This window comes from Pteropus medius, unplaced genomic scaffold, assembly GCF_902729225.1.
Source record: "Pteropus medius unplaced genomic scaffold, Ma_sr-lr_union100, whole genome shotgun sequence".
Classification (NCBI taxonomy): Eukaryota; Metazoa; Chordata; class Mammalia; order Chiroptera; family Pteropodidae; genus Pteropus; species Pteropus medius.
Window position 1 is genome coordinate 10738277 of NW_024349804.1, and position 23403 is coordinate 10761679.

Below are 23403 nucleotides of genomic sequence, written 5' to 3' on the forward strand. Positions count from 1 at the left end.
CTGTGCCGTAATGAGTGGGGGGCTCTGGGCGCCTGAGGCGTTGGCGCAGAGCTGTGTGGGAGCAGGGTCTGTAGACCCCGATGGGGTCCACCGTGCGCTCCCCTGCAGACTGCACAGCCAGGCACCTGGCTTCTGTTAGTGACATAGCAGCTGTGCAGGAGGGGTGGGTGACAGTAGAATTGTCACTTTGTTCAAACGAAGAGCTTTGGATCTCAAGGAAGTTGCCCGAGGCCCATTTAGATGGAAAGAAATCCATCTACAAGGAAAGAAACGCAGACGTCAAATGAGGCTGCATCCTGATACCTTGATGGCCACCGTGCGTCCGGGCTTTCCACCACCATGCAGGCCTTGGAACTGGTCCCCGTTGGAGGGCACAGACCCAGCAGCGGCCCTCATGGGGGCAGCAGGCTCTGATCACAAGTGCTGGTGGTTATTTACCTAAAACACGTCCCTCCTCCTAGCCACGGCCTGGGTCATCTCCAGCGAGCACGAGCGGGCCCGCGCCCCCAGGCGGTGCTGCGTGACATTGCTCTGTGTCCGCACGGCCCTGGCCCAGTGGTGACCGTGGCTCCCACTGCCCCGTTTTGTCCACAGACGTGTCTGGGAAGCTGAGGATCTGGGACACCACGCAGGCGGAACACCTCCTGAAGTACGAGTATCAGCCTTTCGCTGGGAAGATCAAGGACATTGCTTGGACGGAAGACAGTAAGAGGATCGCAGTGGTCGGGGAAGGAAGGGAGAAGTAAGTGTCTGGCCTCGGCCCCTCCCTCCCCGTCTCCCCGGCTTTGCTTTCTTTCCCGGGTGCCCTGGTGGGCGGCGGGGCGGTGCACTGACAGTGTCAGCTGGGACTAGTGCGTGTTGAGCCCCATAGGCGCTGTGCTCTCCGGCTTCCTTCACAAGGGTGCCAGCCTGAGCCACTGGCTCCCTCGGGGTGGGCAGTGGGTAAGCCCCTCGGGGTTTGTCTTGGGGCCCAGGACCGTGTCTCTCTGTGTCCAGAGTCCTAGAGCTCCGGCCATTGTGCCCACGTCCCAGGTAGCTGTAAGCAGGAGAGGGAGAATGGGAAGGAGATGCAGCTCGTGAGGGCAGAGTTGGGGTCCCCCTGGCAGTTACCACAGGGCCATACCTAGCTGCAAGGAGATTGGACGCTTTCTCCAGCTGGGCACTTCGGCTGAGGTCCCCTTACTAAGGAAGAAGGGACAAGTGGACAATGGGTAGGTGGCCCTCAGTGGCTGCTCACTTATGCCTGGGTCCAGTGACCAGCGGGGCCAGTAGCACAGCCCAGGTTTTCTTATTCCAAGTGCCGTCAGGGTTCCTGCCACAGCCGCCGCCTAGCACTTGACCTTGGCAGACACACATTTATCCCCCTTCATGGGAAGCTCTAATGCGCGTTCTGGTGGGTGCCAGTTCTTCCGCAGTGGTCCAAGTCATTCCCCTCGGTCTGAATTCCTTCTCCATCTGGTTGCAAATAGTAACCAAAACTACATTTTCACCGATGCCAGCGGGGAACAAGGCCTCATCCCCCTCGTAGGAGCGCGCGGAAACTGCGTGTTTCCTGGCCCCACCCAGCAAGGCTTAGGAACCAGTGACGCCGCAGAGCTGGCCCTCGGGCAGGGCCCTTCTGAGGCACCTTCCACAGGGAGGCCGGTTGGCACTGGGCCGTGCAGATGGGGGCATCTGGTTCCTGCCCAAAGGCTCTTGTTCTCGGTGCTTTCGACAAACGCTGTGGAGAGCGGAAGTCACGGTGCCGTGTGTGTCATGCGGCGTGGTCAGGGCCGGCTGCACGGCCGGCACCTGCTCCCCATCTCAGAGCACTGGCGACTCGCCTGTCCGGGTCTCATTGACCTTCCAGGACTGATTTTTTTTTTTCCCGTGACTCCTCTCATCCTGTAAAGGTTTGGAGCCGTCTTCCTGTGGGACAGTGGCTCTTCCGTGGGCGAGATCACAGGACACAACAAAATCATCAACAGTGTGGACATCAGGCAGAGTAGGCCATACCGGCTGGTGACTGGCAGCGATGATAACTGTGCAGCGTTCTTTGAGGGGCCACCTTTCAAGTTCAAGTTTACAATCGGCGTAAGTGGACTTCTGCCTGTAGGGTGGTTTTTGAGGGTGAATGTTGGCTTTGTTTATGGAGCCAGTGGAGTCTAGACGTGGATGGCAGGTCATGGGCATGCGCCATCACCGGGTGGACGGAAAGCAGCGCTCCTGGGGGAGCTTCACATGGAGGTGGAAGGGCCCACCAGTCCCCAGTCCACTTAGGCTGGCGTGGACGGCCCAGCAGGAGGGGCCCTGCACAGGGCGGGCCTTCGCCCTGGGAGCTGCAGGTATTCCGGGGTGGGGGTGGGGCATCTCTCTGAGCCATGTGACCAGGCAAGCATCTTGGCCTGGAAAGTGCCTTGTTCACAAGGCGGGGCCCAGGGCAGGTGTCTGTCAGCCTTCTCTCTGCTTGTGCCACTTTGAGACCTGCTGAGCCACCAAAGTGGAGGAGGAGATGAGCTTCCAGGGACCTCCAGATTTGTTTCCAGTGCCTTCCCAGGAGCGACAACATGACTGGGCACACCTGTAAAGTAATAGGCAATGAGAAGAATTAGACGTTTTCCCGGGAGATGCGTAGTCTGCGTGCCCTGGTGGAGTGTCGCAGGCTCTAGGTGTAAATGGCTCTGTGGCCTCAGCCCCAGCTCTTCACATGCTCCCGACTGGCCCAGGGGCCGACCTTCTCCAGGCCTCTGCTTTCCCATCTGCAGGACGGGTGTGGGGGCCTCGGCATCAGAGCACTCCCACCGTGAGTGTGGGCTGGCTCCCCCCGCCCCACCTCGGGTCCTGCCTCCTTGGGGATTAAGTGAGATAACGGCCTTAAAGTGACTCTGAGGACTCCTGTTAAGTTGCACTAACTATAAGGACAACGCATGGCTGAAGGGTGGGCAGGGCCTAGCTGGGAAGGGCAAGACGCTGCCTCCACTGGTCCCCAGATGGCAGGTCCTGAGCAGTGGCAGAATTTCCAGACCCAGGTCTTGGCTCGGGTCCAGGCGGCTCTCCTAGGGTTCCCTGTTCATGGTGACATGGGCTTCGTTTCGTCCCGGGGCCGCTGAGCAGGGCCTGACTGATGCCTGCGTGGCAAGTGCCACGTGGGTGGTGTGCCCTCCCCCCAGCACCCTGCAGTTCTCAGGGCCAGCTCCTATGGCCACTGCCTCATGGGGGCGGGGGTGGAGGGAGTTGCTGGAGGCCGGGTTCAGGATCCTGCTTCCTGAGTGGGACAGGGACAGGAATGAAAGGTGAGTCACACTGAGTCACTTAACTGAACGTCTTGCTCTGCACCAGGTTTGGGAGGGAGGAGGTGAGGAGCCCAGGAGGCGGGGCAGGGCTCCTCCCCCTGCCTGGGAGAGGTCAGATCCTCTCTGCTCTGTGACTTCAGCCCCGCAGGGCAGCTCAGCGGTGGTCAGGGGAGCCAGGATCTGAGCCCAGAGTCAGCTCTGACTTGGGCCCTCACCACCCTTCCGTCCTTCGTGTGCTCACTTAGCCAGACTGTTCTTTCTTTTTCTGTTCTTTCTAAGCTGAGAACACGGCCCTCACCCCAGGCCGCAGCCCCGGAGCACTGGGTAGAAAGGCTGGTCCTGGCCAGCTGTCCCCCAGGTGGGCTTGCAGCTTACCCTCGGGTCTTCCTGCGGAGCCCGTTGCGTGAGTCCTGTGTTCAGACCTAGGAGAGATCAGAAGGGGCTGTGAACCAAGCACGGGGGACACTAGGTGGCAGCCCTGTGCTGCAGCCAGGGGGCTGTGCAACCTTCAGGCTGGTCGTGCCCCTGGGCCTCCCTAGGAAACAGGGTGATGATAGCCATTCTCCACTGGCCCCAGGGCTATGGGGAGGACGTGAGATGTGAACAGCTGAGTGTCCACGATGAGTTCCATGGCTTCCACTGGCAGAGGTTCTGTCGGGTTTAGTTGGCCTCATGTAGAAAGGACGGGAGGGCACTCGGGTCTCCCACAGCCCCCCTCATTGAGGTGTTGATGGCTTTTGGGATTAGCGTGCGACTTTGCTGTGCGTATGTGCCCTAGGCCCTCGCAACCCCAGAGTAAAGCTGTGATGTGGAGGATCGGGCAGCGGGCTGCCCGTCCATCCAGGTTCCAGTTCCTGCCACCTTCCTCTTGACTGTGTTTATCAGGACTGTGGAATAAGGGGTGGACATGTGCGGAGCACAGAGGGGTCAAGTTCAAGTTGCCACCTTGAAAAGGAGAGTTGTGTTCACTTCAGTTTGTGCCAAACCAAAAGTGATGCCTTATGAACCCATGGAGAAGAGAAAGCGGTTCTTCAGACAAAGCAGAGTGACCGTACGTACTTAAGTCGGGCCACGTGCTGGCCTGGTGTGGGGGTCACGTGCTGGCCTGGTGTGGGGGTCAGTGCTTTTTTTTCTGTTCATGCAGTCATTGGTTTGCTGGGGCTCTGTGATCTGGTTGGGACTGGAACCTTCTGCCGCCTCTACCTACGTGTCTGAGAACAGGGGGAGCCCACCCGTGGCGGAGGGCGTCTGGTCCTCTTGGCCAAAGTGTGTGGTGCCGTGGCTAGTGGCTCTAGGACAAGCTTTTGCCAGCCACCTAAGTGTGGTCTTTACACGTCACAGCCAGCTCTAAACAGGGGTGTCCTACTTGCTTTAAGTAATTGGCAGTGAGTTAAACTAGAAACCTCAGTCTTGGCTGTTGTTAGAAACGCGGCCCTCCCAAACAAGTAAGTTGCTCTAACGTGCAAGGTCTTTGGTGTTTTTATTTTTCTGTCTCCTTAGAGTAGGACAGAAGTTTCGGTTCTTGTATTTATCACGTGCCCGCTTCGCAGCTGGCACAGGGCTGGGCACTCAGAATGCCCTGGCCACATCCTCAGCCAGCCCCCTACCCCTTGCGTTGGCTGGTCTTGCTTTTCAAAGAGTGCTTTGGTTATGGTCACACTGGGATGTCAGCAGGGTGAGTAACCCGGCCAGGCTCCTATGGACAGTGAGTGGGCCGAGGAGGAGCAGAACGAGCCTTTTGTCCCTTCGTCTGGCCGTCTCTCTCTGGGGGAAGGTGGTGACGGCCAGCCTAGCCAGGCTGACGGGGAGGCAGGCGGAGGGCAGGCCTCTCTCCTCAGCTAGGCTGAGGCAGCTGAGGGTGCCACGCTGCCCCCAGGTACCTGGAAGGCGTCGCAGGGCGAGGAGGGAGTCGGGCTGAGGCGGGCGCGGGTGGTGGACTGAGGAAAGGCAGCCAGCATTCAGGTCGGGGAGCAGACCCCTGTCAGCACCGCAGCCACGGAGGTGCGTGCCGCGCTCAGGGAGGCGGGAGGGGCAGGGTGTTTCAGCAGGAGGGTCGGAAGTGTCCTGTGTACCAGGGACAGCTGAGGCCCATGAGACCAGGGAGGGCTCCCAGAGGGGACACCTGAGCTGAGTGGCTGGTCCGCCTGTGCACGCTGGAGTCAGGCCATGGAGCCCGGTGGCACTCTGTCCCTATCGGTGACACGCTCAGGTGCCTGCCTTCATCATTAGCTGATTGCTTCATGTCCTGGTTTTCTCAGTGGTGGCAGGTGGAGGGAGGGCAGGTCATGGTGGTGGGGCAGGTCCTGACAGCGGGGGTGTTTGGGAGCTTCCATGAGTGCTGGCTGTGACTGAAGGGCAGGCAGTGGACCAGCTGTCTAGGACCCTCCACGTTGGGGGACAGCCTGACGGTGGAGGCTGGGCCTGCGGGATGGTTCTGTGGCCCTACTGAGACGGTCGAGGAGGAGCAGGTCTGAGCCCCCGAGTTCGAACCCCCATGTGCTTCCCCAGACTGGTCCTTCTCTGTGGCTGGCCTTGCCTCCCGTGCACCTGGCTATTTTTAGCCTCCTTCTTCCGGTTAACGTGCTGCTCAGCCTCCCTCCCTCCAGATAGGTTATTTCAGGAGCAGACATCAGTCTCCTGCTCATTCAGACGCTTGGCTCGAATCGCAGGAAAAGCTGACAGGAGTTTCTAAAGTCACTCAGTGAGACATCTGTCTGTCCATCCAGCCCCCATTCGGCCCTAGCCAGTCCTCTCCGCCCCCCGAAGCTTGCCTTGTTCTAGGGCCTGGGCGGGGCGTCCTGGTGGGGAGACAGACCATAGACACGTCAGCACGTGCTGTGCGCTTTATGTGCTGTGTCCCTGTGACGTCGGGCTGCTGAGCGCTGTGACTGAGGAGGCGGATCCAGAGATGCGACAGGCACTCAGGAGGTGGCAGCGTCGTGACAGGGTCACTCTGGCCGTGTTGAGATGGGCGGGTGCCGGCCTTGGCGTCCGGGGCTTCAGGGGGGCGTCCTGACTGCTGCGAGCCGGCTCGTCCAGGGGCACGGGGACGCTGCAGTCTGAGGGGAGTGGAACAGCGCAGCGTGTCTGGGGCTCGCAGCCCGTTCCTTCTGCCCACCGTAGCACCCCTGATAGCCCCGAGGTCTGCTCCACTGGGGGAGCTCTTACGGCACTCCACTTCTTAGGGAGCCCCGCCTTCCTGGTCTGCCCAGCACAGGGTCCTACGGGGGAGTGGAAAGGTCGGGGCGAGAAGCAAACACATGCAGGGGGAATGGTGCCTGCCTGCCTCGCCCAGGGGGGCTCTGAGGGTCGAGAGGGCACGTGGATGGCCTTGTCCCACTGGCTCTGAACCACCGCTGGCCCCGGGGAGGGTGGTGTGGGCCCTGGTGTGCAGCTGGCTCCCTTGCAGCCTTGGGTGACAGCAGAATGGTGGCCGGTTCCCGGGAACTTAAGGGTCTGACCTCTGGGGAGCTTCTCCTGGGGCCCAGAGCCGGGCAGTCGAGAGCTCTGGCACAGAAACTGGAGGCCAGCTGCTTATAGCCCAGCCTCTTGGGCCTGGTTGTCTCGTACTGGGCGCCTGGAGGCCCCGTGGCCCCTCGTGGACAGCGGGCAGTGGGCATGCGGCAGTGGCGGAGGCGGGTGGTTGGGGGGGTGGGGGGCCTTGGAGCCAGGTTGGAGAGTCGACTCGTTTTCACTCTGGGTCACCCCTGCTGGGAACACTGGCCTCCAGACCATGTGCCCAGGGCGGCCGAAAACGGCACATACCTGAGAACGAGGGTCGTCCCGCCAAATGGAGAGTGACACAGGAAGCCGGAAAGGCCAGAGCCACAGCCGAGCTGGGACACTGGAGGGGCCTCACGGTCACCTGACCTTACGGACTTGCCTGTCACTCAGTGGAGCCTCAGCACTGGGAAGCGGTGGGTGGCAAAGGGCTGGCCCGTCAGGGTGCCGGTGCCCCTCAGTTCCTGTCCCACAGGGCTGTGGGGCGACGTGCTCACCTACCAGGTGGCCGCCCAGCTGTGCATGTCAGCAGCGATCGGTCACCCTTGTTTGGCTGCGTAGAATTCTCAGGCTTTCATCTTCCTCAGCAGGCTGGGCCTGACCCCCTGTGGGTGGGTGTGACCCTGAGGACGGGTCCTGGGGCCAGATGAAGCACAGTTGCCTCTGGCCTTGTCATTGGAGGAGATGGTTTAATAGGTGGTGGGCGGGAGACCCCAGCTGGCTCTGTGCCTGGGCCCTGGGGTCGCATCCCCAGGCCAGAGAGGCTGCGTGCAGTCTGAGCTGCCTGGGAGCACCTGGCCTGGGGGTCTTGGCAGGGAGGGGGTCTTGGCAGGGGAGCAGCCCTGGGCTGAACCACGTGCTTCTGTGGGGCCAGTGCCGCCTGCCCTGGGGAATCCCTCGCTCACAGATGGTGGACCCTCACCCCGTTTCTCCTTCCCGGCCTGGGTTCCTCACCATTGTAAGGAACACGGTTTGCTTGAAGGCCATCAGGTCGACTGTTTCTGGGGGCAGCCGTAACGGGACTGCCAGCTGGGCTGATCACACAGCGGGAATTGGTTCTCCCAGTTCTGGAGGCCAGTAGTCTGAAACTGCGGTGTGGGCCTGGCCACGCTCCCATGAGCCCTTCCTCATCTCCAGGTGCTGATAGCGGGCGCTCTTTGGCTCGTGGGCGCGTAACCCCGGGGTCTGCCCCGCCTCCACATGGCTCCTTCCCTCTGCCCGGTCAGCCTGTCTCCTAATGAGGACTCCGGTCATTGGAGCAGGGTCCACCCTCGCGACCTCACCTTAGCTCAGTCACATCCGCAAGTCCCTGTTTCACACTGGCAGGTGACAGGACTGCGGTCTTTTTGGATCACGACGTAACCTGTGACATCACAGGCCCTTCCACACGAACACCTTGCATTTAGAATTCAGTTGCACTTTTTTGTATGTTTTAAGAAACATAAATAACATCATCAGTTCTTGATGTTGGAGGGGACTGTGGGGGCAGGCGACAGGCGAGTGCTTTTCCTGAAGGTCGGATGTGTAGTTCACCCCCCACCCCTTTAAGAGAGTCGATGCTGATGCACACTTGCAGCCACGGCGGGAGGGGGGCCTTTGCGTTGGGGGTTTTTGAGGATCTTTCTCTGACGCAGACGCTTGATTGAGGAGGAAATGAGTATTGCTCAGGCGAGGGAATTGCCTTTGGAGGTCATTTCCCACGCAGATTTTTATTCTTCATGAAGGTCGTCACCACTGATGAATTTCTGTGAAAGCTCAGTAGTTCCCCCAGGAGCACCTGCTGTGTGCTGGGCCTGGGCCAGGCCTGGGGACTCCAGGAGGAGCAGAGGGCGGCTCAGCTGGGGACGGAGAGCCTTCCAGGCAGAGAGGCCTGGGCCGGGGCGAACGGGCAGGCGGAAGCGGCGCTCCCAGCTGTCAGGAGCCGCCTGGGACTTGCTGAGCTCCGGAGTCTCCCTGTGCCCTGGCGGTTCACACTAGTAGCGGCAGCTTCCGCAGCAGGCGTGCGCATCATGCAGGAGTTTCCTGAGCCTCCTGTGGCCAGAGGGATGACTGTCTGCTTTCCCACAGGACCACAGCCGCTTCGTCAACTGCGTGCGATTCTCTCCCGACGGGAACAGATTTGCCACGGCCAGCGCCGATGGCCAGGTGAGGGCTGGGGCTGGGGCTGGGCTGGGGGGCCCTGCAGTGAGGGGGCTCATCTGATCGTCCTCTGCCACTCAGAGCAGATGGACCTGCCGAGCCAGTCTCCGTGCTGCACATAGGTGTCACCCTCCTCCTCGCCCCAGAACGAGGCTCGGTCGCCGGGCTTCGCCAAAGCACAGGAGACGCGGCTCCTTCTCCCTGCTTTTAAGTGGAACTCAAATCTCATCTGTGGGCGCTTTTTTCAGATTAACTCTCTTGAGTCCCAGTTGGGAACTCCATTATCGCCGACAGGTGAATAAGCGCTCGCTTAGCCAGCCGACTGCTGAGAGCGCTCACACACAGATAACCCACGCACGCCTTTGTTTCTTCAAAGATATACGTCTATGACGGAAAGACGGGCGAGAAGGTGTGCGCCCTGGGAGGAGGCAAGGCTCACGACGGAGGCGTTTACGCCGTGAGTGTGGCTTCGGGCTGCCCGGTGGCTGTGGCTGGGTCCTATGGGTGTTCGCAGTCATTTGAACGGCTTTTACAGTTAGAAGCTTTAAAGTAGGTGTGGTGGGACAGAGCTTCAGGGTCACATAAAACAGGTGACGTGGCCTGGACGCGCGTCGCATTCTCACCCACTGTCTCCCGGCTTCTCCCCGCTCAGATGTGGGGGCCGGGCACAGCTGCTTTCTGAGGCCCCTTCCCACTGAAACTGTCTGACGTGCGACGCGTGTTTCGTCTGAGCAGATAAGTTGGAGTCCTGATAGCACCCACTTGCTTTCTGCTTCTGGAGACAAGACCTCCAAAGTCTGGGACGTCAGCGCGAACTCTGTCGTCAACACGTTTACGATGGGCTCCAACATCCTGGACCAGCAGCTGGGCTGCCTGTGGCAGAATGACCACCTCCTCAGCATCTCCCTGTCTGGGTACATCAACTACCTGGACAAAAACAACCCCAGCAAACCCCTGCGGGTCATCAAGGTGAGGAGGTGCGGGGGGCGGGCCCCGCCATTAGGGGAGGCAGGGGGAGAGGTGCGCCCGCCTAGGAGCGGGGCGAGCCCAAGGGCGTGCGACAGGAGGCCCGGCCCTGGGGGTTTTGAACAGGCAGCAGGTGCTGGTTGCATTTTGGGCTGTGAGTTGAGCAGAGGTGGGTGGGAGGCCAAGGGCCCTCGCCCTCCCTCAGGACCTCGCAAGTTGTGACATGCTGAGCCCCAAACGCGGTGAGTGGAACATGCCGCAGATGTGGGCGGCCAGCGAGAGCCTGGAGCTGGGCCTGGCCGTTGTGGGGTGCTGGAGCCCGGCAATGAGGGGGGGCGGTCCTCAGGTTCTGCAGGGGTTGGGGAGTGTGAGAATGAATATGGAGCGGTGACGGAGGCCTCGGGCGCCAGCCAGGAGTCTGGGCAGCAGGGAACAGTTGGAAGGATGGGAGGACCTGTCTCCATCATCCAGAACGCTTACTCAGGCCATACGATGACCAGGGTGTGCACTGGTGGCTCCTGGGTGGGAGTCACGCCCTCTCCCTGTCAGCCCTGGGGACTCTGTCATCGCAGGAAACAGAGCCACACCAGGAGCTCCTACGTCCTCTGGGGCCCTGGTGCCACCTGTTGCAGACCCCACCTCTGCCAGGGGTGGAGGCATCATCTGAAGTGGGGCTCACCTGCTCTGGGGCCTCCAGTGGGTGACCCTCTGTAAGGACTCTGAGCCATGATTTCGAGAGAGGGGTTTCACAGCCAGGCTTCATGTGCACCCCGTCCTGGCAGCTGAGGGTCATTTGAAGCCACTCCGGGTGGCAGGCCACAGCACTCCCCACCCGTTGCCCTCCCAGCTGCTTTCAGCTGTGTGACTGGCTCCTGAGCCGTCAGCTGGGTGCTCGCTGCATCCCGTCCAGGATGGAGGCACTGGTGGCAGTGGTGACTGGACAGGCTGATCCAGTATGGTCGGCCCTGAGGACACGAGGTTCCCAGTCCACTGCAGTGAGGGTGCGGTGCAGGCACAGCAGCCTGAGACCGCGGGGGCCGGGGAAAGTCACGGCGCTGGCCCTCAGCTGTGTTGCGGGGATCCAGGCCTTGCCGTCAGCCGACCTCCTCTGTCCAAGGAGCAGCTGCCCGTGGGCTGTCACCCCACAGGGCCCCAGGCGTCCATCCCCGGCCGCACCACCTCTGTCAGCCCCTGGGCCTGGCTGCTCTGTCCCTGCCGCCCAGGACAGGGCTGTTGCTTCCGCTGGTCAGCTCAGGGAATCTCGTGGGCTGTTAACCGTTGTCAGAAAAGAAACGTGTCCTCTCTCCCACCACAAGGGTGTCTCCCAAGGGTGCTTGGTGCTGATGCCGCTGCGTGTGAGCCAGAAGGAGGCCGGAGTTAGGGCAGTGGCACACAGCGCCTGGGTCTGTGGGGGTCTCCTGGTGGCCGGAGGCCCCTGTCTGCCTCTGCGAGCCGGGCCCTCCTGAGGCTGACGCCATTCCTGCTGCCCACCCCACGCCTCCCCCTCGCTCAGTTCTGGGCGGGGCTGGTCCTGGCTCTCTAGTGCGAGCAGCTTCTGGGGTCCGGGCTGCCCCATCAGTCTGCTTAGAGGGGGTGCTCAGCTGCTGGGGCTCTGATTAGACCCCTGTCCTTGGCCTGGTGGGCGTTAGGTGCCTTGGAGGGAGGAGCCGTGTGCCTGGGACTTGCCAGGTGGTCAGTTAATGGGAAAACCTGCCGAGACCTGATAGGTGTTTCAGGCCCGTTGGGCTGCGGGGTCTTGGCACACAGCAGCTGGTTGGGGGCCTCCTGCTTCTCCTTCACACCCAGGCGTAATCAGTAGAGTGTGGCAGGTCACAGGCAGGCTGGCACGTCCTCAACTCACCCTGCCCCGTCTGTCTTCTCTGCAGGGTCACAGCAAATCAATCCAGTGCCTGACGGTGCATAGAAACGGTGGCAAGTCCTACATCTACTCCGGGAGCCACGACGGGCACATTAATATCCTTTGACTCCCAAAGCTGGCTTCAGGCCACTGGCAGGAGAGCCGGGGCTCCCTTTCCCACGGGCTGGAGGGGCGGCCAGCCGGCTGGCGGAGCCACTGCAGCAGCCACGGCTGCCGAGATGGGCCCATGTCCATGCCCTGGCCACGCCCTTGACCTGGCGGGTTACTTCTCACTGCACAGCCTTGAGTGGTTGCTGAACTTCCTGACCTTGAACTGTTGCTTCTCCCTGGTGACACTGGTGCTGGCTCTGTTCCTCTCACAAGCCGTAGAATCGTTGGCTCTTGGATTCAGAGGGACTTGGACCCTTTTATTTCATTTTGTTTTTAGGTGAGGCAGCCTTTGGTGGATCTCACAGATTGCAAGGACCTTGTCAGCTTACAACCCTTATTTTTTTATTTTTTACGCTTACAGCACTTGGTCTTCCTAGGTGGTCTCTCATCCAAGTACTAACCAGGCCCGACCCTGCTTAGCTTCCGAGATCAGACAGCATCGGGCTTGTTCAGGGTGGCGTGGCCGTAGACTGGACTTGGACCCTTTTAGTGGAACCCCCTTGTTTTGAAAATGGGAAACAAGCTCAGATGGTTCGGGCACCTTCCCCAGGTCACAGGGCTCGTCGGTAGTAGGGTGGGGACTAGCACCCAAATCTTCCTCCTGGTCAGGTCCTTTGCAGTCCCTGAGACGGTCCCTGGAGGCTTGTGTGGCAGCCCCTCCCCCTGCCCCCCGTGCGTGGTCCAGGGCTGATAACCCCACTTCCTAGGACTGTCTTAAACAGTGGAGCAGCGTCCGTAGGGTCTCGGCACTGGTGCCCACACAGGGCCTGGCTCCCAGCGGGGCGTTCAGCTGCCTCTGTGTACGCTGCTTCCTGGTCCCCGTGCTGCTGGACCTTCTGGAAGGATCTGTGTGGGAACTCCCCGTTTCTCACACCTTCACAGGCCTGCCTTGTCTCTGTGGGGCCTCTCCGTTTCCAGGAGACCCAGGTCTCCCCATGGGCCTGAGAGGAGGGCACGTGAGTCGCCCTCCGCCCCGTGAAGCGTGAGGAGACGTAGGGCATAGTCGGGAGACAAGGCCCCAGGCTGCCTCTCCTGGAGGGGCGGGCGCGCCCGTCCACCCACACGGGCTGCAGCTGGCCTGCATTGCTCCTTCCCCGGCTGTGCCCAACCCCAGCGTCCGTGCACGGGGACGGTAACCTCCAACACCCCACACACCCTTCGGTGTCAGTGGCCGGGGTCCCCAGTGTGATGTGACGCCAGTGGGATGCAGTGACCTCAAGGGGACAGCAACCTGCACTGGAAATGAGATTATTCACTGATGCAGAGGAAGAATCTCTTAGCTTTGAACATACTTCACACCCAGGCGCCTGGAGCACATGCCGGCCCCCCCAAGATGGGTCAGCCCGGGCGGCATCACCTGGTGGGACCTGGGAGCCGGCCACTGGCTGAGTGGCAAGGCATAGCCAGCCTCCTGCTCCCAGTCATGGGCTCCTCGGCAGGGTCCAGAAAGAGTCCGGGCAGTGTTGGCCCAGTTGCACAGCGACTCCTGCAGGCTCTCTGGGGTGCCGGTCCATCACCGCTCGGCCCACCACCCCAGGCTGCGGTCTGTCTGCCTCGTGAGCTACGCAGCCTGCGATCTGCTTAGTTGGACTGTGGGCACACCGGGTTCTAATCAGCCCACTGCCTTGGATGTGCACAGGGAGTTCGCCTCGCGCCCAGCGCTTGCTGTCCTGTCCCTCACGTGCCGCCCAGGACGGGGAGGGCCCACGGGCTCCCTGGGGGGCGCACAGCACGTCCCGGAGGCCTGGCTTTCCTTGACTGCTCCCCACATTACTGGGATTCCGAGACGGGGGAGAACGACTCCTTCGCTGGGAAGGGCCACACGAACCAGGTGTCCAGGATGACAGTGGACGAGTCCGGGCAGCTGGTGAGCTGCAGCATGGACGACACGGTGCGCTACACCAGCGTCACCCTGCGGGACTACAGGTGAGCGGGCGGGGCGGGGGCCCGCGGGCATCACCACGACCGCCGCAGACAGCGTGTTCTCTGCTCCTCTCCCTCCGGCCCTGAGCTCGGCGACACGGCGACGTGCTCTTTTCTTGCTGAGTTAGAGTCCGGGTGACTAGCAGAGACGTGACCAAGTGTAGACGGCCTGGGAAGCCAGGCAGAACGGGTCTCACCTGCAGCCCCGCCCGGCTCTGTTCCTCTTCAGTGAGGGAAGGGGGCAGTGGAGCCACGGAGGGCCCAAGGGCGGCCGGCACCAGGAGATTGGGTGAAAGGCAGTGTCGGCTGCAGTTTGCCCTGGTGTCATTGACGGGCACTGGCACTGGGATACGTGCCTTCACGATGTGCAGTGTTCAGACAAGGGGTCAGGAGGGCAGTGTCCACGTTCCTCCCTGTGAAAGGACAGGCTCCGCCTCCAGCACCCACGGCCCGGGCTGGCCCTTGCCGGCCTCACTGTTCAGTCATTCAGACCCTGCTGTCCTGCTGCAGGTGGCAGACTCTTGGTGACGCTCACACCAGGCATAGCACCTAACTGGGGAACACGTGCTGTGTGCGCCCCACTTGCCCAGCACGACTAGGTGGTGTTCGTCACGTCTCAAGAAAAGTGCAGAAGCCGCCCAAGGACCCCAGTGTCAGGCCTCGGCCCTCTCTTCTGCCCCACGTGACCCCAGCGCTGTCTTCCCGCTGGGGGCTGTGCTGCCACCCTCGGCTGGTGAGCCACGGCCTGGTGACTGAGTCGCAGGGGCCTGTTTACTGAGCCTCTGGGGCTCTGCTCGACCCAGTTATGTGGGGTTTTTCTCGGTTTACCATTTTCAAAAGTTTTTGTGCACAGATATTTCTAGGATGGTTTTTCATAAGCTTAGCCAAAAGTAAAAACGTAATTTTCACCCGTTAAAAATAAGGGATTATTATTTTTAATTACTGGCTGAGAAGATGGGTTATGACCATGGGAGTGTGGGGAGCAGAGCTCAGTTCTGCCTGTACCCCGGAAACGCCAGGGTCTTCGGCTGACAGACGCGGGGACAAAAGCAGTGACTGGGTGCCCTCTGGGGTGGCAGGTAATCCCCAGGCCCCAGGCCTAGTCTGGTTTGTGCTGCTTCTCCCAAGGTCTAAGCTATTTTTGTGCTCCCTCCCCTGCCCCACGTTTAGGGGTCGCTCCTGCAGGGGGCGCCCTCCTACACCGTCCGGTGGCTGTGGGTTTGCAGTCAGTGTGTGACACCTGCGCCGAGCCCCTAGTAATGCGTTTTCCCTTCTCACAGCGGACAGGGAGTCGTGAAACTGGACGTCCAGCCCAAGTGCCTGGCTGTCGGCCCTGGAGGATACACGGTGGTGGTCTGCATCGGGCAGGTACGGCCCTCGTTCTCACCGAGTACCATCTGTGCTGGGACTTTGCGCACACTCAGGCCGCGTCCCATCAGCTACGCGTGGCGGCCCCTCCCCCAGGAGGAAGCGGGCACGCAGGGGGCAAGCTGCCAGCCAAGGGCAGAGCTGGGGTTCGAACCGGGCGTCAGGCCACCTGTGTGTCCGCCGGCGTCAGACACAGCAGGAGCCTTGGGCCTTCGCTCATGGTCACACCCCAGCCGTGCAGAGCTGGAGCCGTGGCCACCTCTCCCTCCGGGCCGCCGTTCTCTCCCCTGACCGCTCACGGGAGGGTCACGAGGAAGAACACGTCGAACTCCTGGCTCTTTTGTAAGTCCTTCCGTAAACGAGGAGCCTGGAGCTTAGAGTGACCTGGTGACTTCCCCAAGGCCGCATGATGGCGGAGCCCCAGGCCAGAGTGGGGTTTGCCGTCCCAGCTCCACAGCCTGGTTCTCATTCAAGACAGTGAGGCCTCCACATCTTTCTCTGGGGATTTCTGGAGCAAAGGCCCTTGATCAAGACCCCTGCCTGACCCACTTCATACAGGATTCTGCTCCGTCTGTCAGCAGACCTGGGCGTCTCGGTGTGTAGATCAGAGAAGGCAGGGGTGACTGAGCCCCCGTTGGCACAAGTGACAGACCCTGCTAAAGAAAGCTGCCGTTCAGGACCCACGGCCCCTCCTCCCTTCTGTGAGCTTAATTGCTTCGGGGAGAACAGATTCTGTGTCCTAGATAACGCGAACCTCCTGCCAGGCAATTGCCGCAGACGGCCTGGGCGGTCAGTGGAGTACAGAGGGACAAACGGGGAGAGACCAGAAGGTGGGGTCTGTGGGGCGGGGCTTTGCAGGTGAGAGAGAGTGGGCTGTCTCCCAGGCGAGAGTTCTCGCTCTGCTCAGAGCTGTGGGGCTCTGGGCACCTGGTGCGCCATCTCTGTACCCTGTGTCCTCTGTGATGGGGAGGAGACACCACCATCCCCAGGGGTTCAGCACCCCTAGCAGGGGGTGTGGCTCCCGTTCCGGGGACTCTGGATGCCGGCTTCGTTGGCTTTTATTAGTACCCACCCTTAACCCTGAATTCCCTCTTTGCGATGGGTTTTACACCCTGGGAGGCTGAGTCTCAGGCCATTCGTGAGCTGTCCCCACAGGTGGTGGCTCAGCCACACCAGACCCTGGTTTTCTGCCTCCAGAGCCCTTTGGTAGGGCCTGGATACCCAGGCACTGGGCCCCGCCTGGGGACTGTCCTGCCCCCCGAGTAAGAGTCCAGGTGGGTGCTGGCTGAGGAGCACGGGAGAGGTGCACAGGGCACTTTCAGGGCACGCCTGTGAGCCATCTGTGCCGTCCCCCGCCCTTCCTGGCTCTGGTCTTGCAACAGGAGAGCGGGGAGCCTCCTGGGCCCCGGACCCCAGCCCTGTGGCCCGCCTGCCGGCACCAGTCCCCAGGGCCGTTTTCTCTGTAAGATGGGGTGCCAGTACTGGCTGCTCCACAGATGGCAGGTCGGAGCTGGGAGGGGTATTTCCTTGGCTCGCGGGAACCAGAACCCGGTGCGCGTGTGCCGTGTCCCGTGTCCGTTCCCAGGGCCGGCTCCGAGCCTGGCACTGCCAGGCACTCTTGTCCTCCTGGACCTCGTGGGAGCTCCGTCCATCATGCTCGCGTGACTGTAGGAGCTATGTTTGGTTCAGGTGCCCGGCTTCCCAAGAAGCCGATGCTGGCGGTGGCGGTGGCATAGCGGAGCGATCCCATGACGGCAGCAGCCGGCGCTGACCGTGATGCCACGACTCGCGGCTGTCCCTGTCCCCGCTGGCTGATGAGGGAGGAAGCACAGCTCGGGGTCACGGGGCTGAGTCTGGAGCCCTGGCCCACCCTCAGCAAGGTCCGGGACGGAGCCCAGACCGGGACCGAGGACCAAGCGACGGTTGCCCGGGCCCCTGCGTCACCTGGCTGCCTGCGTGTGTTTCAGATCGTCCTGCTGAAGGATCAGAAGAAGTGCTTCAGCATCGACAGCCCCGGCTACGAGCCCGAGGTGGTGGCAGTGCACCCCAGCGGCGACATGGTGGCTGTCGGGGGCACGGTAAGGCCCTTCTTCCCCACGCCCTCTCTCCTAGGTGCCTGGGGAATTTGGGGGTGACATGAGCTGTGTGAGTGTAGGACTGCCTCAGGGAGGTGGGACTGGGTTTCTGGGAACCAGTTTAGAGCACCCCCTGTCACCCGTTTGACAGCCTTCATGGGTGACGCTCAAAGCCCCCAGGGGTGCCCAGCCCCTGGCAATGCTCGTCCTGGCCAGTGCAGCAGTGTGAAGGGGCACGGGGCCCCGGACAGTGAGGTGGGTGGAAAGGATCTGCTGGATGCAGCCCGGGGACTCGGGCTGGCAGTGGAATGTGGACGCTCGGCTGCCCAGAGAGACGTGGCTGGTCCCAGGTGTGCCTCCCAGGGGGGCCTTGGGCAGCTTCAGGGACACCACTTCCCACTCCCTCGTGGTCCATCCCGTCTGCTCGCCCTTAGCCCGCTCACTGATTCATTCCTGCGAGGGCCAGGCTCTGGGGTTAAAATCCTGGGTCCCTGCCCCGGATAGCGGTGCCCAGGGTGCAGCACCCTAGTAGGTACCCCGGGCACAGGAGAGAGCGTCCACAGAGGTGCCCCGCTCCTCCAGAGGCTGGGGCCGAGAGAGCTGGGCGGAGGTGGCCAGAGGCATCCCTGACCCAAGCGCCCCTGGGGCGAGGCGACAGCCAATGGCTGAGTGGCCCGAGCCTTCTCTTTCTGTCTGTCTGTCTCTCTCTCTGTCTCTCTGTCTCTCTGTCTCTCGGGAGTGGCTCATGGCCCCTGTCCTCTGCAGGACGGGAATGTCCGCCTGTACTCCATCCTGGGCACCACGCTGAAAGATGAGGGCAAGCTCCTGGAGGCCAAGGGCCCTGTGACTGACTTGGCGTACTCCCATGACGGTGCCTTCCTTGCCGTGTGTGACGCCAGCAAGGTGGTCACAGTCTTCAGCGTCGCTGATGGCTACTCGGTGAGTGGGTGGCCTGTCCTGTGTCCCCATGCTAGGCAGTGCAGGTGATGGGTGGCGGCTGTGGCTTCTGTCCAGTCGTCCCCGACCGGGTAGGGGCACAAGACCACGTGGCTTCATTCCTCTTAGAGCACAAACGACGTCGGACCAGACCCCGCTGCCCAGGGGCTTGAGGTTTTGGTGCGATAGGTCAGTTGCCAAAAGGTCAGGGTCCTGGGCGGCGGTGGGGCTGGCTGTGAAGATGGGCTCGTCGTTTCAGCTGGGCAGCCTGCGTGAGGACGCCTGGCCTCCGAGACCCTCTTTCTCCTCCGTCAGCTTAGGCTGCGTGTCTCTTGTCTCGTTGCCGTTTGAGGTCTGGTAAAGAGGGGTGCTGACCATCCCCACGCTGCCCTGCACTTGGGGAAGGGGGGCGGGGCCAGTTGCCAGGGCACCTGGGAGCTCGTCCTGCTTCACAGAACAGAGTACAGGGAACAGCAAGAGCACCTCTCGAGTGAGGGTGAGAGCTCCTGTCCTGCCATCAGAACTGTGTCCTAGGCGGCGTCACAAAGGAGAGACTGTGCCTTGGAGGGATTCGGTCCTTTGCTGGTGTGACCAGAGCAGGCAGCGCTGGACAGTGCAGGGTCTCCTGTCCCTGGTGGGCCCTCCCACCGCCAGCCAGCCCTCACCCTCAACTCAGGACAGTTTCAAAATCTGCCGCAGAGTTGACATAATTTACTAGCTAGACTCCTACTAACATTTTACCACGTCACGTTGTCCATCCATTCAGTAATCCAGTTTTTGGTGCATATAATTTTCCTTTAAATGTCTCAGCTTACAAATTGTTAACTAGGGTTTAACCATTTTTTAGTTTTATCTTTTGCTGTAAAGTTTACATATGACAAAAGGTGGACATGGAGAAAAATGCGCGTAGCGGGTGCTCTTCTATAACCCACACCCCCGTCGGGACGAAGCGCCCCCCACCCCAGGGCGCCCTTCTGCCTGGCACCGCGATGCCGGTGTGAGCGATTTCATTGCGCGTAGCGAGCCTCATTTAAGACGTCCTGAGTAACCTACAGAAGCAGAGTCAGCAAAGGGCATGGAAAGAAAATCGTGGGTGAAGTGACTTTAGGGACTGAGACAACCGTTCTCGAAGTGTTGGAGGCCCCGAGGTGGGCAGGGTTTCAGGGCTGGGACACGCCCTGGGGGAGTGGCCGCATGCGGAGCCAGTGGCTCAGCCGGCCGCCTCGACTCCACGGTGGAGGGGCGCCGTCTGGGGACCGCGTGCTTTGTGTTCCTCTCTTCCGGCATTTCTGCCTGTCCCTTCGCTGGAGAGCTCTGTGGAGGGCGAGCAGGACACGTGCTGTGCTTGAGGGCATCCTGAGGGGATGCTGGGCTTCACCTCTGAGCAGCAGGCACCTCGCGGTGTTCTCACGGCGAGGCTGAGGTTGCCTGCCCCTCGTCACCGTGGGGCAAGGGGACGGAGGGGATGATGCCCGGCCCTGGCTGGGCCTGACCTGCTGCCTCTGTGTCCACCCACGGCTAGGAGAACAACGTCTTTTACGGACACCACGCGAAGATCGTCTGCCTGGCCTGGTCCCCGGACAACGAGCATTTTGCCTCAGGCGGCATGGACATGATGGTGTACGTCTGGACCCTGAGTGACCCTGAGACCAGGGTCAAGATCCAAGGTGACTCTCGCACCCACCTCAGCCCCCCACGCAGCTCCAGTGAGACTGGCCCCAAGCATCCAGTGTTCGTTCTCTGCTTCTGGGGAGGCCGCCACATTCTCGTCCACCCAACCCTGGGCTCTGCTGGCCACAGAGCCTGAGAGCCGGTGGTCTCTCTCCACAGGACAGTGCTGCGTCCGGGGCTGCTTTTGACATGCCTTCCTGCCTTAGTCTGTTCGGGCTCCTGTAACAGAATCCCACAGACGGGGGCGCGGAAAAGCTGCGGGGAGCAATTGCTCACCGTCCAGAGGCTGGAACCCGAGATCAGGGGAGGGCCCTCCTCCGTGTCCCCACGTGGTGTGGGGCTGGGACACTGGTGTCTTGTAAGACGCTTCTCATACTGTCTCCCCAAGCTAACTTAGGTTTTTAACTAAGGAACTTTGCGGGGGACACAAACACTCAGACCATGGCCCCTTCCCTTCCCACTCACCACCCTCTTCAGCCCTGCGTTGCCTGTGACAGCGGTGTCCAGTAGAGGCACACATGGACTTTATATTTTCCTAGCAGCCACATTTAAAAAAACAGATAAAGTTATTTTTAATAGTAAATTTTATTTAACCCAACTTGTGATTTCCACGTGTGGCAGCAGCTCGCGTCACAGGCTCATAGCCCGAGTAAGGGGACAGCGCCCCGGCTGTCTGGTGCCATTGTCGAGAACGCCTGCTCCCACGGCCATCATCCTCGGCTCTGGTCCTGAGAGAGAGGGACGGGGACTCGTCACCAGGGACCCTGTCGTCGGTTTCGGCACGGGTCGTCCCATCTTCCTAGCTCGACGTGTCCGTAGGAGCAGAGAGGCCGGCTTCTCAAAAGCGTGTTCCTTTTCCTTAGATGCGCACCGGCTGCACCACGTCAGCAGCCTGGCCTGGCTGGACGAGCACACGCTGGTCACCACCTCCCACGACGCCTCTGTCAAAGAGTGGACAATCACCTACTGAGGACCGCGTGGCTGGACCGCATCAGGGACTAGCGCTCAGCCGCAGCAGAGCACGCCGTTCCTCCAGCCGTTCCTGTGACACCCCCGCCCCCATCAAGAGGGGCCCCTAACTCCTGATGACCCCCCTCTCCGCAGGGTGTTCGCGTCTGTACCCATCCTCCGAAAGCTTTAGACAGTGACAGTTTGCACATGAAAGCAGAGCGGGCCCTTAAACAGTGTGTGGAGCACGACTCACTCCCACCGCCCAGCGCAGCCGAGCGCGGAACATTCCAGAGGCAGCGCCTCGAAAGCACACAGACCCACCCCCGTGGCTCCTGCCGCCCGTCAGGAGGCTGTGTCCCACCCACCCCCCCGCAGGAGGGGGCTGCGCTGGGCCCGGGGCGCACGCGGCAGGGCAGCACGGCCGGGGCGCCGCGCGGCATAGATGTCACGACCCCAGAGCGTGCGCCCTGTTGCACAGACACCTCCAGAAAAGCAGAGCAGCCCCCAGAGCAGACAGGCACACCGTGACCCTGCGCGTCACTGTCGGTGTTGGTGCTGGATTCTAAGAATGGAGTCGTGAGGTTTTTTTCCTTTAATGTGTCTTAACTGTTGCTTGTCATTGTTTACAAGCTTGTGGGTTGAGGGCGCTGTCTCCAGGTCTTGGAGCCCTTGATAGCCAGACTGAGGTGTCTTGGTCACCATTTCACTGTCATGCTTCGATGTTTTTCTGTCTTGCTTTCTCCCATATGCCCCCAAGAGCAAAGGTTAATTTAAAGGTAAAGGTGAAGTTACTGTATAATCATCATTTTCACCTGCATTTTCTTTTTCAGTGCAGAAATTAAAAGTAAGTACAAAGCACGTGATCTGGAGTTTTGTCGTGTGTCGGAGTCACTGATAAACGTTGGCTGAGAGCAGTCCCCACTGCCCCCTGCACTTGTGAAGACACTTTGACCACTTTACGAGGCTACACAGATCATTAAATATCTCTTTTCCTCACTCAGGATCGCTGACTCTGGGGGGGGGGGCACGTGGACCCCCATGGCTCTGGGTGTTTCACCACCTGCAGCCTCAGAGGGAGACAGTTTAGGATCCGGAGGTCATCAGACCCACTTTTTTGGTGGGAGGGAGGCCCCAGGGAAGGGGCTGGGACCTCTGGGTGCGTTCCCATCACCGCGACCTGGGTCACCTCACCTGCCTTCCCTGGACCCTTATTCCATCGTCCCCGAGGTTTCGTTGTCAGCACAGCAGAGCCTTCCTTGAGCCGACTTAGACAGGGAATGGGGTGCATGTCGGGTGCAGTGTACATCGGTTTGCACATCTTTAAAGTGGGGGTGACGATGGTATGTGTCTCACACGGCTGTGTCGGGATCCCATGGCGCACCCCGGGTGAACCCTAAGTCGGTCTGGCCCGCAGTGAGCGCAGAGCGCGTGAGACGTGGGTACAGAGTGAAAGGCGGGTAGCGGACAGGAGCGGTGTGCCCATGCGGGTCAGCGCTGTGATAAGGGCACACGACGAATACCATGACGTGGCTAAGCATGACGTGGAGGCCCACGCCCACAGGGACCCCGAGGGCTCGGAGGAGGGAAATCGGGGCAGGCTTCCCGGAGCAGGCAGTGCCTCAAGATTGTCCAGGCCACACAAAGCTAAACAGATGGGACGTGACGCTGCTCTCGAGTGTCCAGGCAGGGGTTAAGGCCACCGGTGTTCTCGCTCGGACTCCTGTGGAGATGAACAGCTGTAACCCCACATTCTTTAGAAACATCTTTTTCCTAGAAAGTCCTCGATTTCTGTGCGTCTGCCCTTTCCTGGCTTACCCTCTGGCACACCGCTTCCTCCCATCAAGCTTTCCCGGCCCCAGCCCTGGCCGACAGTTCGGACAAGACGATTCTTTCTTGGGCAGCTGTCCTGTCTGTCGCAGGAGTTTGCCGGTGTCCGTAGCGTCTACACACTAGGTGCCAGTGGCACCCGCTGCCCCGGTTGTGACAACCAAAAATATCCCCAGACATCGTCAATTCAGACAAGAGGTCTCTTACTTTGAAAGCTAGGGTTTTCGTTTGTTTCCAGGTAGAAGAGCATTATCACTTGGTGACCCTAACAGTTTCTTTTTTTTTTTTTAATTTATTTTTTTAGTTGAAGAAATGATTTAAATATTTCCCCCCTGTCTACCTCTCCCCTCTTCCCTCCCCACTCTTAATTCTCTCTAAAAGACATGATAGTCCACGGCCTTGCCACCCTGAACGTGCCAGGTCCCGTCTGATCTCGGAAGCTAAGCAGGGTCGGGCCTGGTTAGTACTTGGATGGGAGACCACCTAGGAAGACCAGGCGCTGTAGGCATAAAAAATAAATAAAAAAACAAGGGATTGTAAGCTGACAAGGTCCTTGCAATCTGAGGTCAACCAAGGGTTGCCTTGCCTAAAGATAAAAATAATATAAAAATTAAAAAATAAAAGATGGTCATTTGGCTTCCTCACGTCATTCGTCAGGCAGTCCACCCAGCCATTCATGCACATGACTCGTTGGCTCTGTTCCGCACCGGACACCACAGTAAGATCTGGGGACACTCAGCTTTGA

The 23403-nt window shown here is 60.5% G+C and overlaps 1 protein-coding gene and 2 pseudogenes across 1 annotated transcript in view; 2 read left to right on the forward strand and 1 right to left on the reverse strand.

Annotated features, from left to right (window-relative positions):
• WDR1 (WD repeat domain 1) overlaps positions 1–21689 on the forward strand; it is a 34311-nt gene extending 12622 nt beyond the window's left edge. Inside the window, exons 4-15 of the mRNA XM_039838186.1 lie at positions 595–742; positions 1893–2073; positions 8841–8918; positions 9289–9369; positions 9648–9881; positions 11765–11852; positions 13677–13833; positions 15111–15198; positions 17166–17276; positions 18039–18212; positions 19732–19876; positions 20744–21689. Coding sequence (XP_039694120.1) covers positions 595–742; positions 1893–2073; positions 8841–8918; positions 9289–9369; positions 9648–9881; positions 11765–11852; positions 13677–13833; positions 15111–15198; positions 17166–17276; positions 18039–18212; positions 19732–19876; positions 20744–20850 — 1592 coding nt within the window. The 3' untranslated portion in view covers positions 20851–21689. The remainder of the gene's footprint in view (positions 1–594; positions 743–1892; positions 2074–8840; positions 8919–9288; positions 9370–9647; positions 9882–11764; positions 11853–13676; positions 13834–15110; positions 15199–17165; positions 17277–18038; positions 18213–19731; positions 19877–20743) is intronic.
• Positions 12260–12378, reverse strand: LOC120582983 (uncharacterized; annotated as a pseudogene).
• A 1358-nt stretch (positions 21690–23047) lies between the features above and the next one.
• LOC120583019 (uncharacterized) lies at positions 23048–23166 on the forward strand (annotated as a pseudogene).
• The last annotated feature ends 237 nt before the right edge of the window (positions 23167–23403 follow it).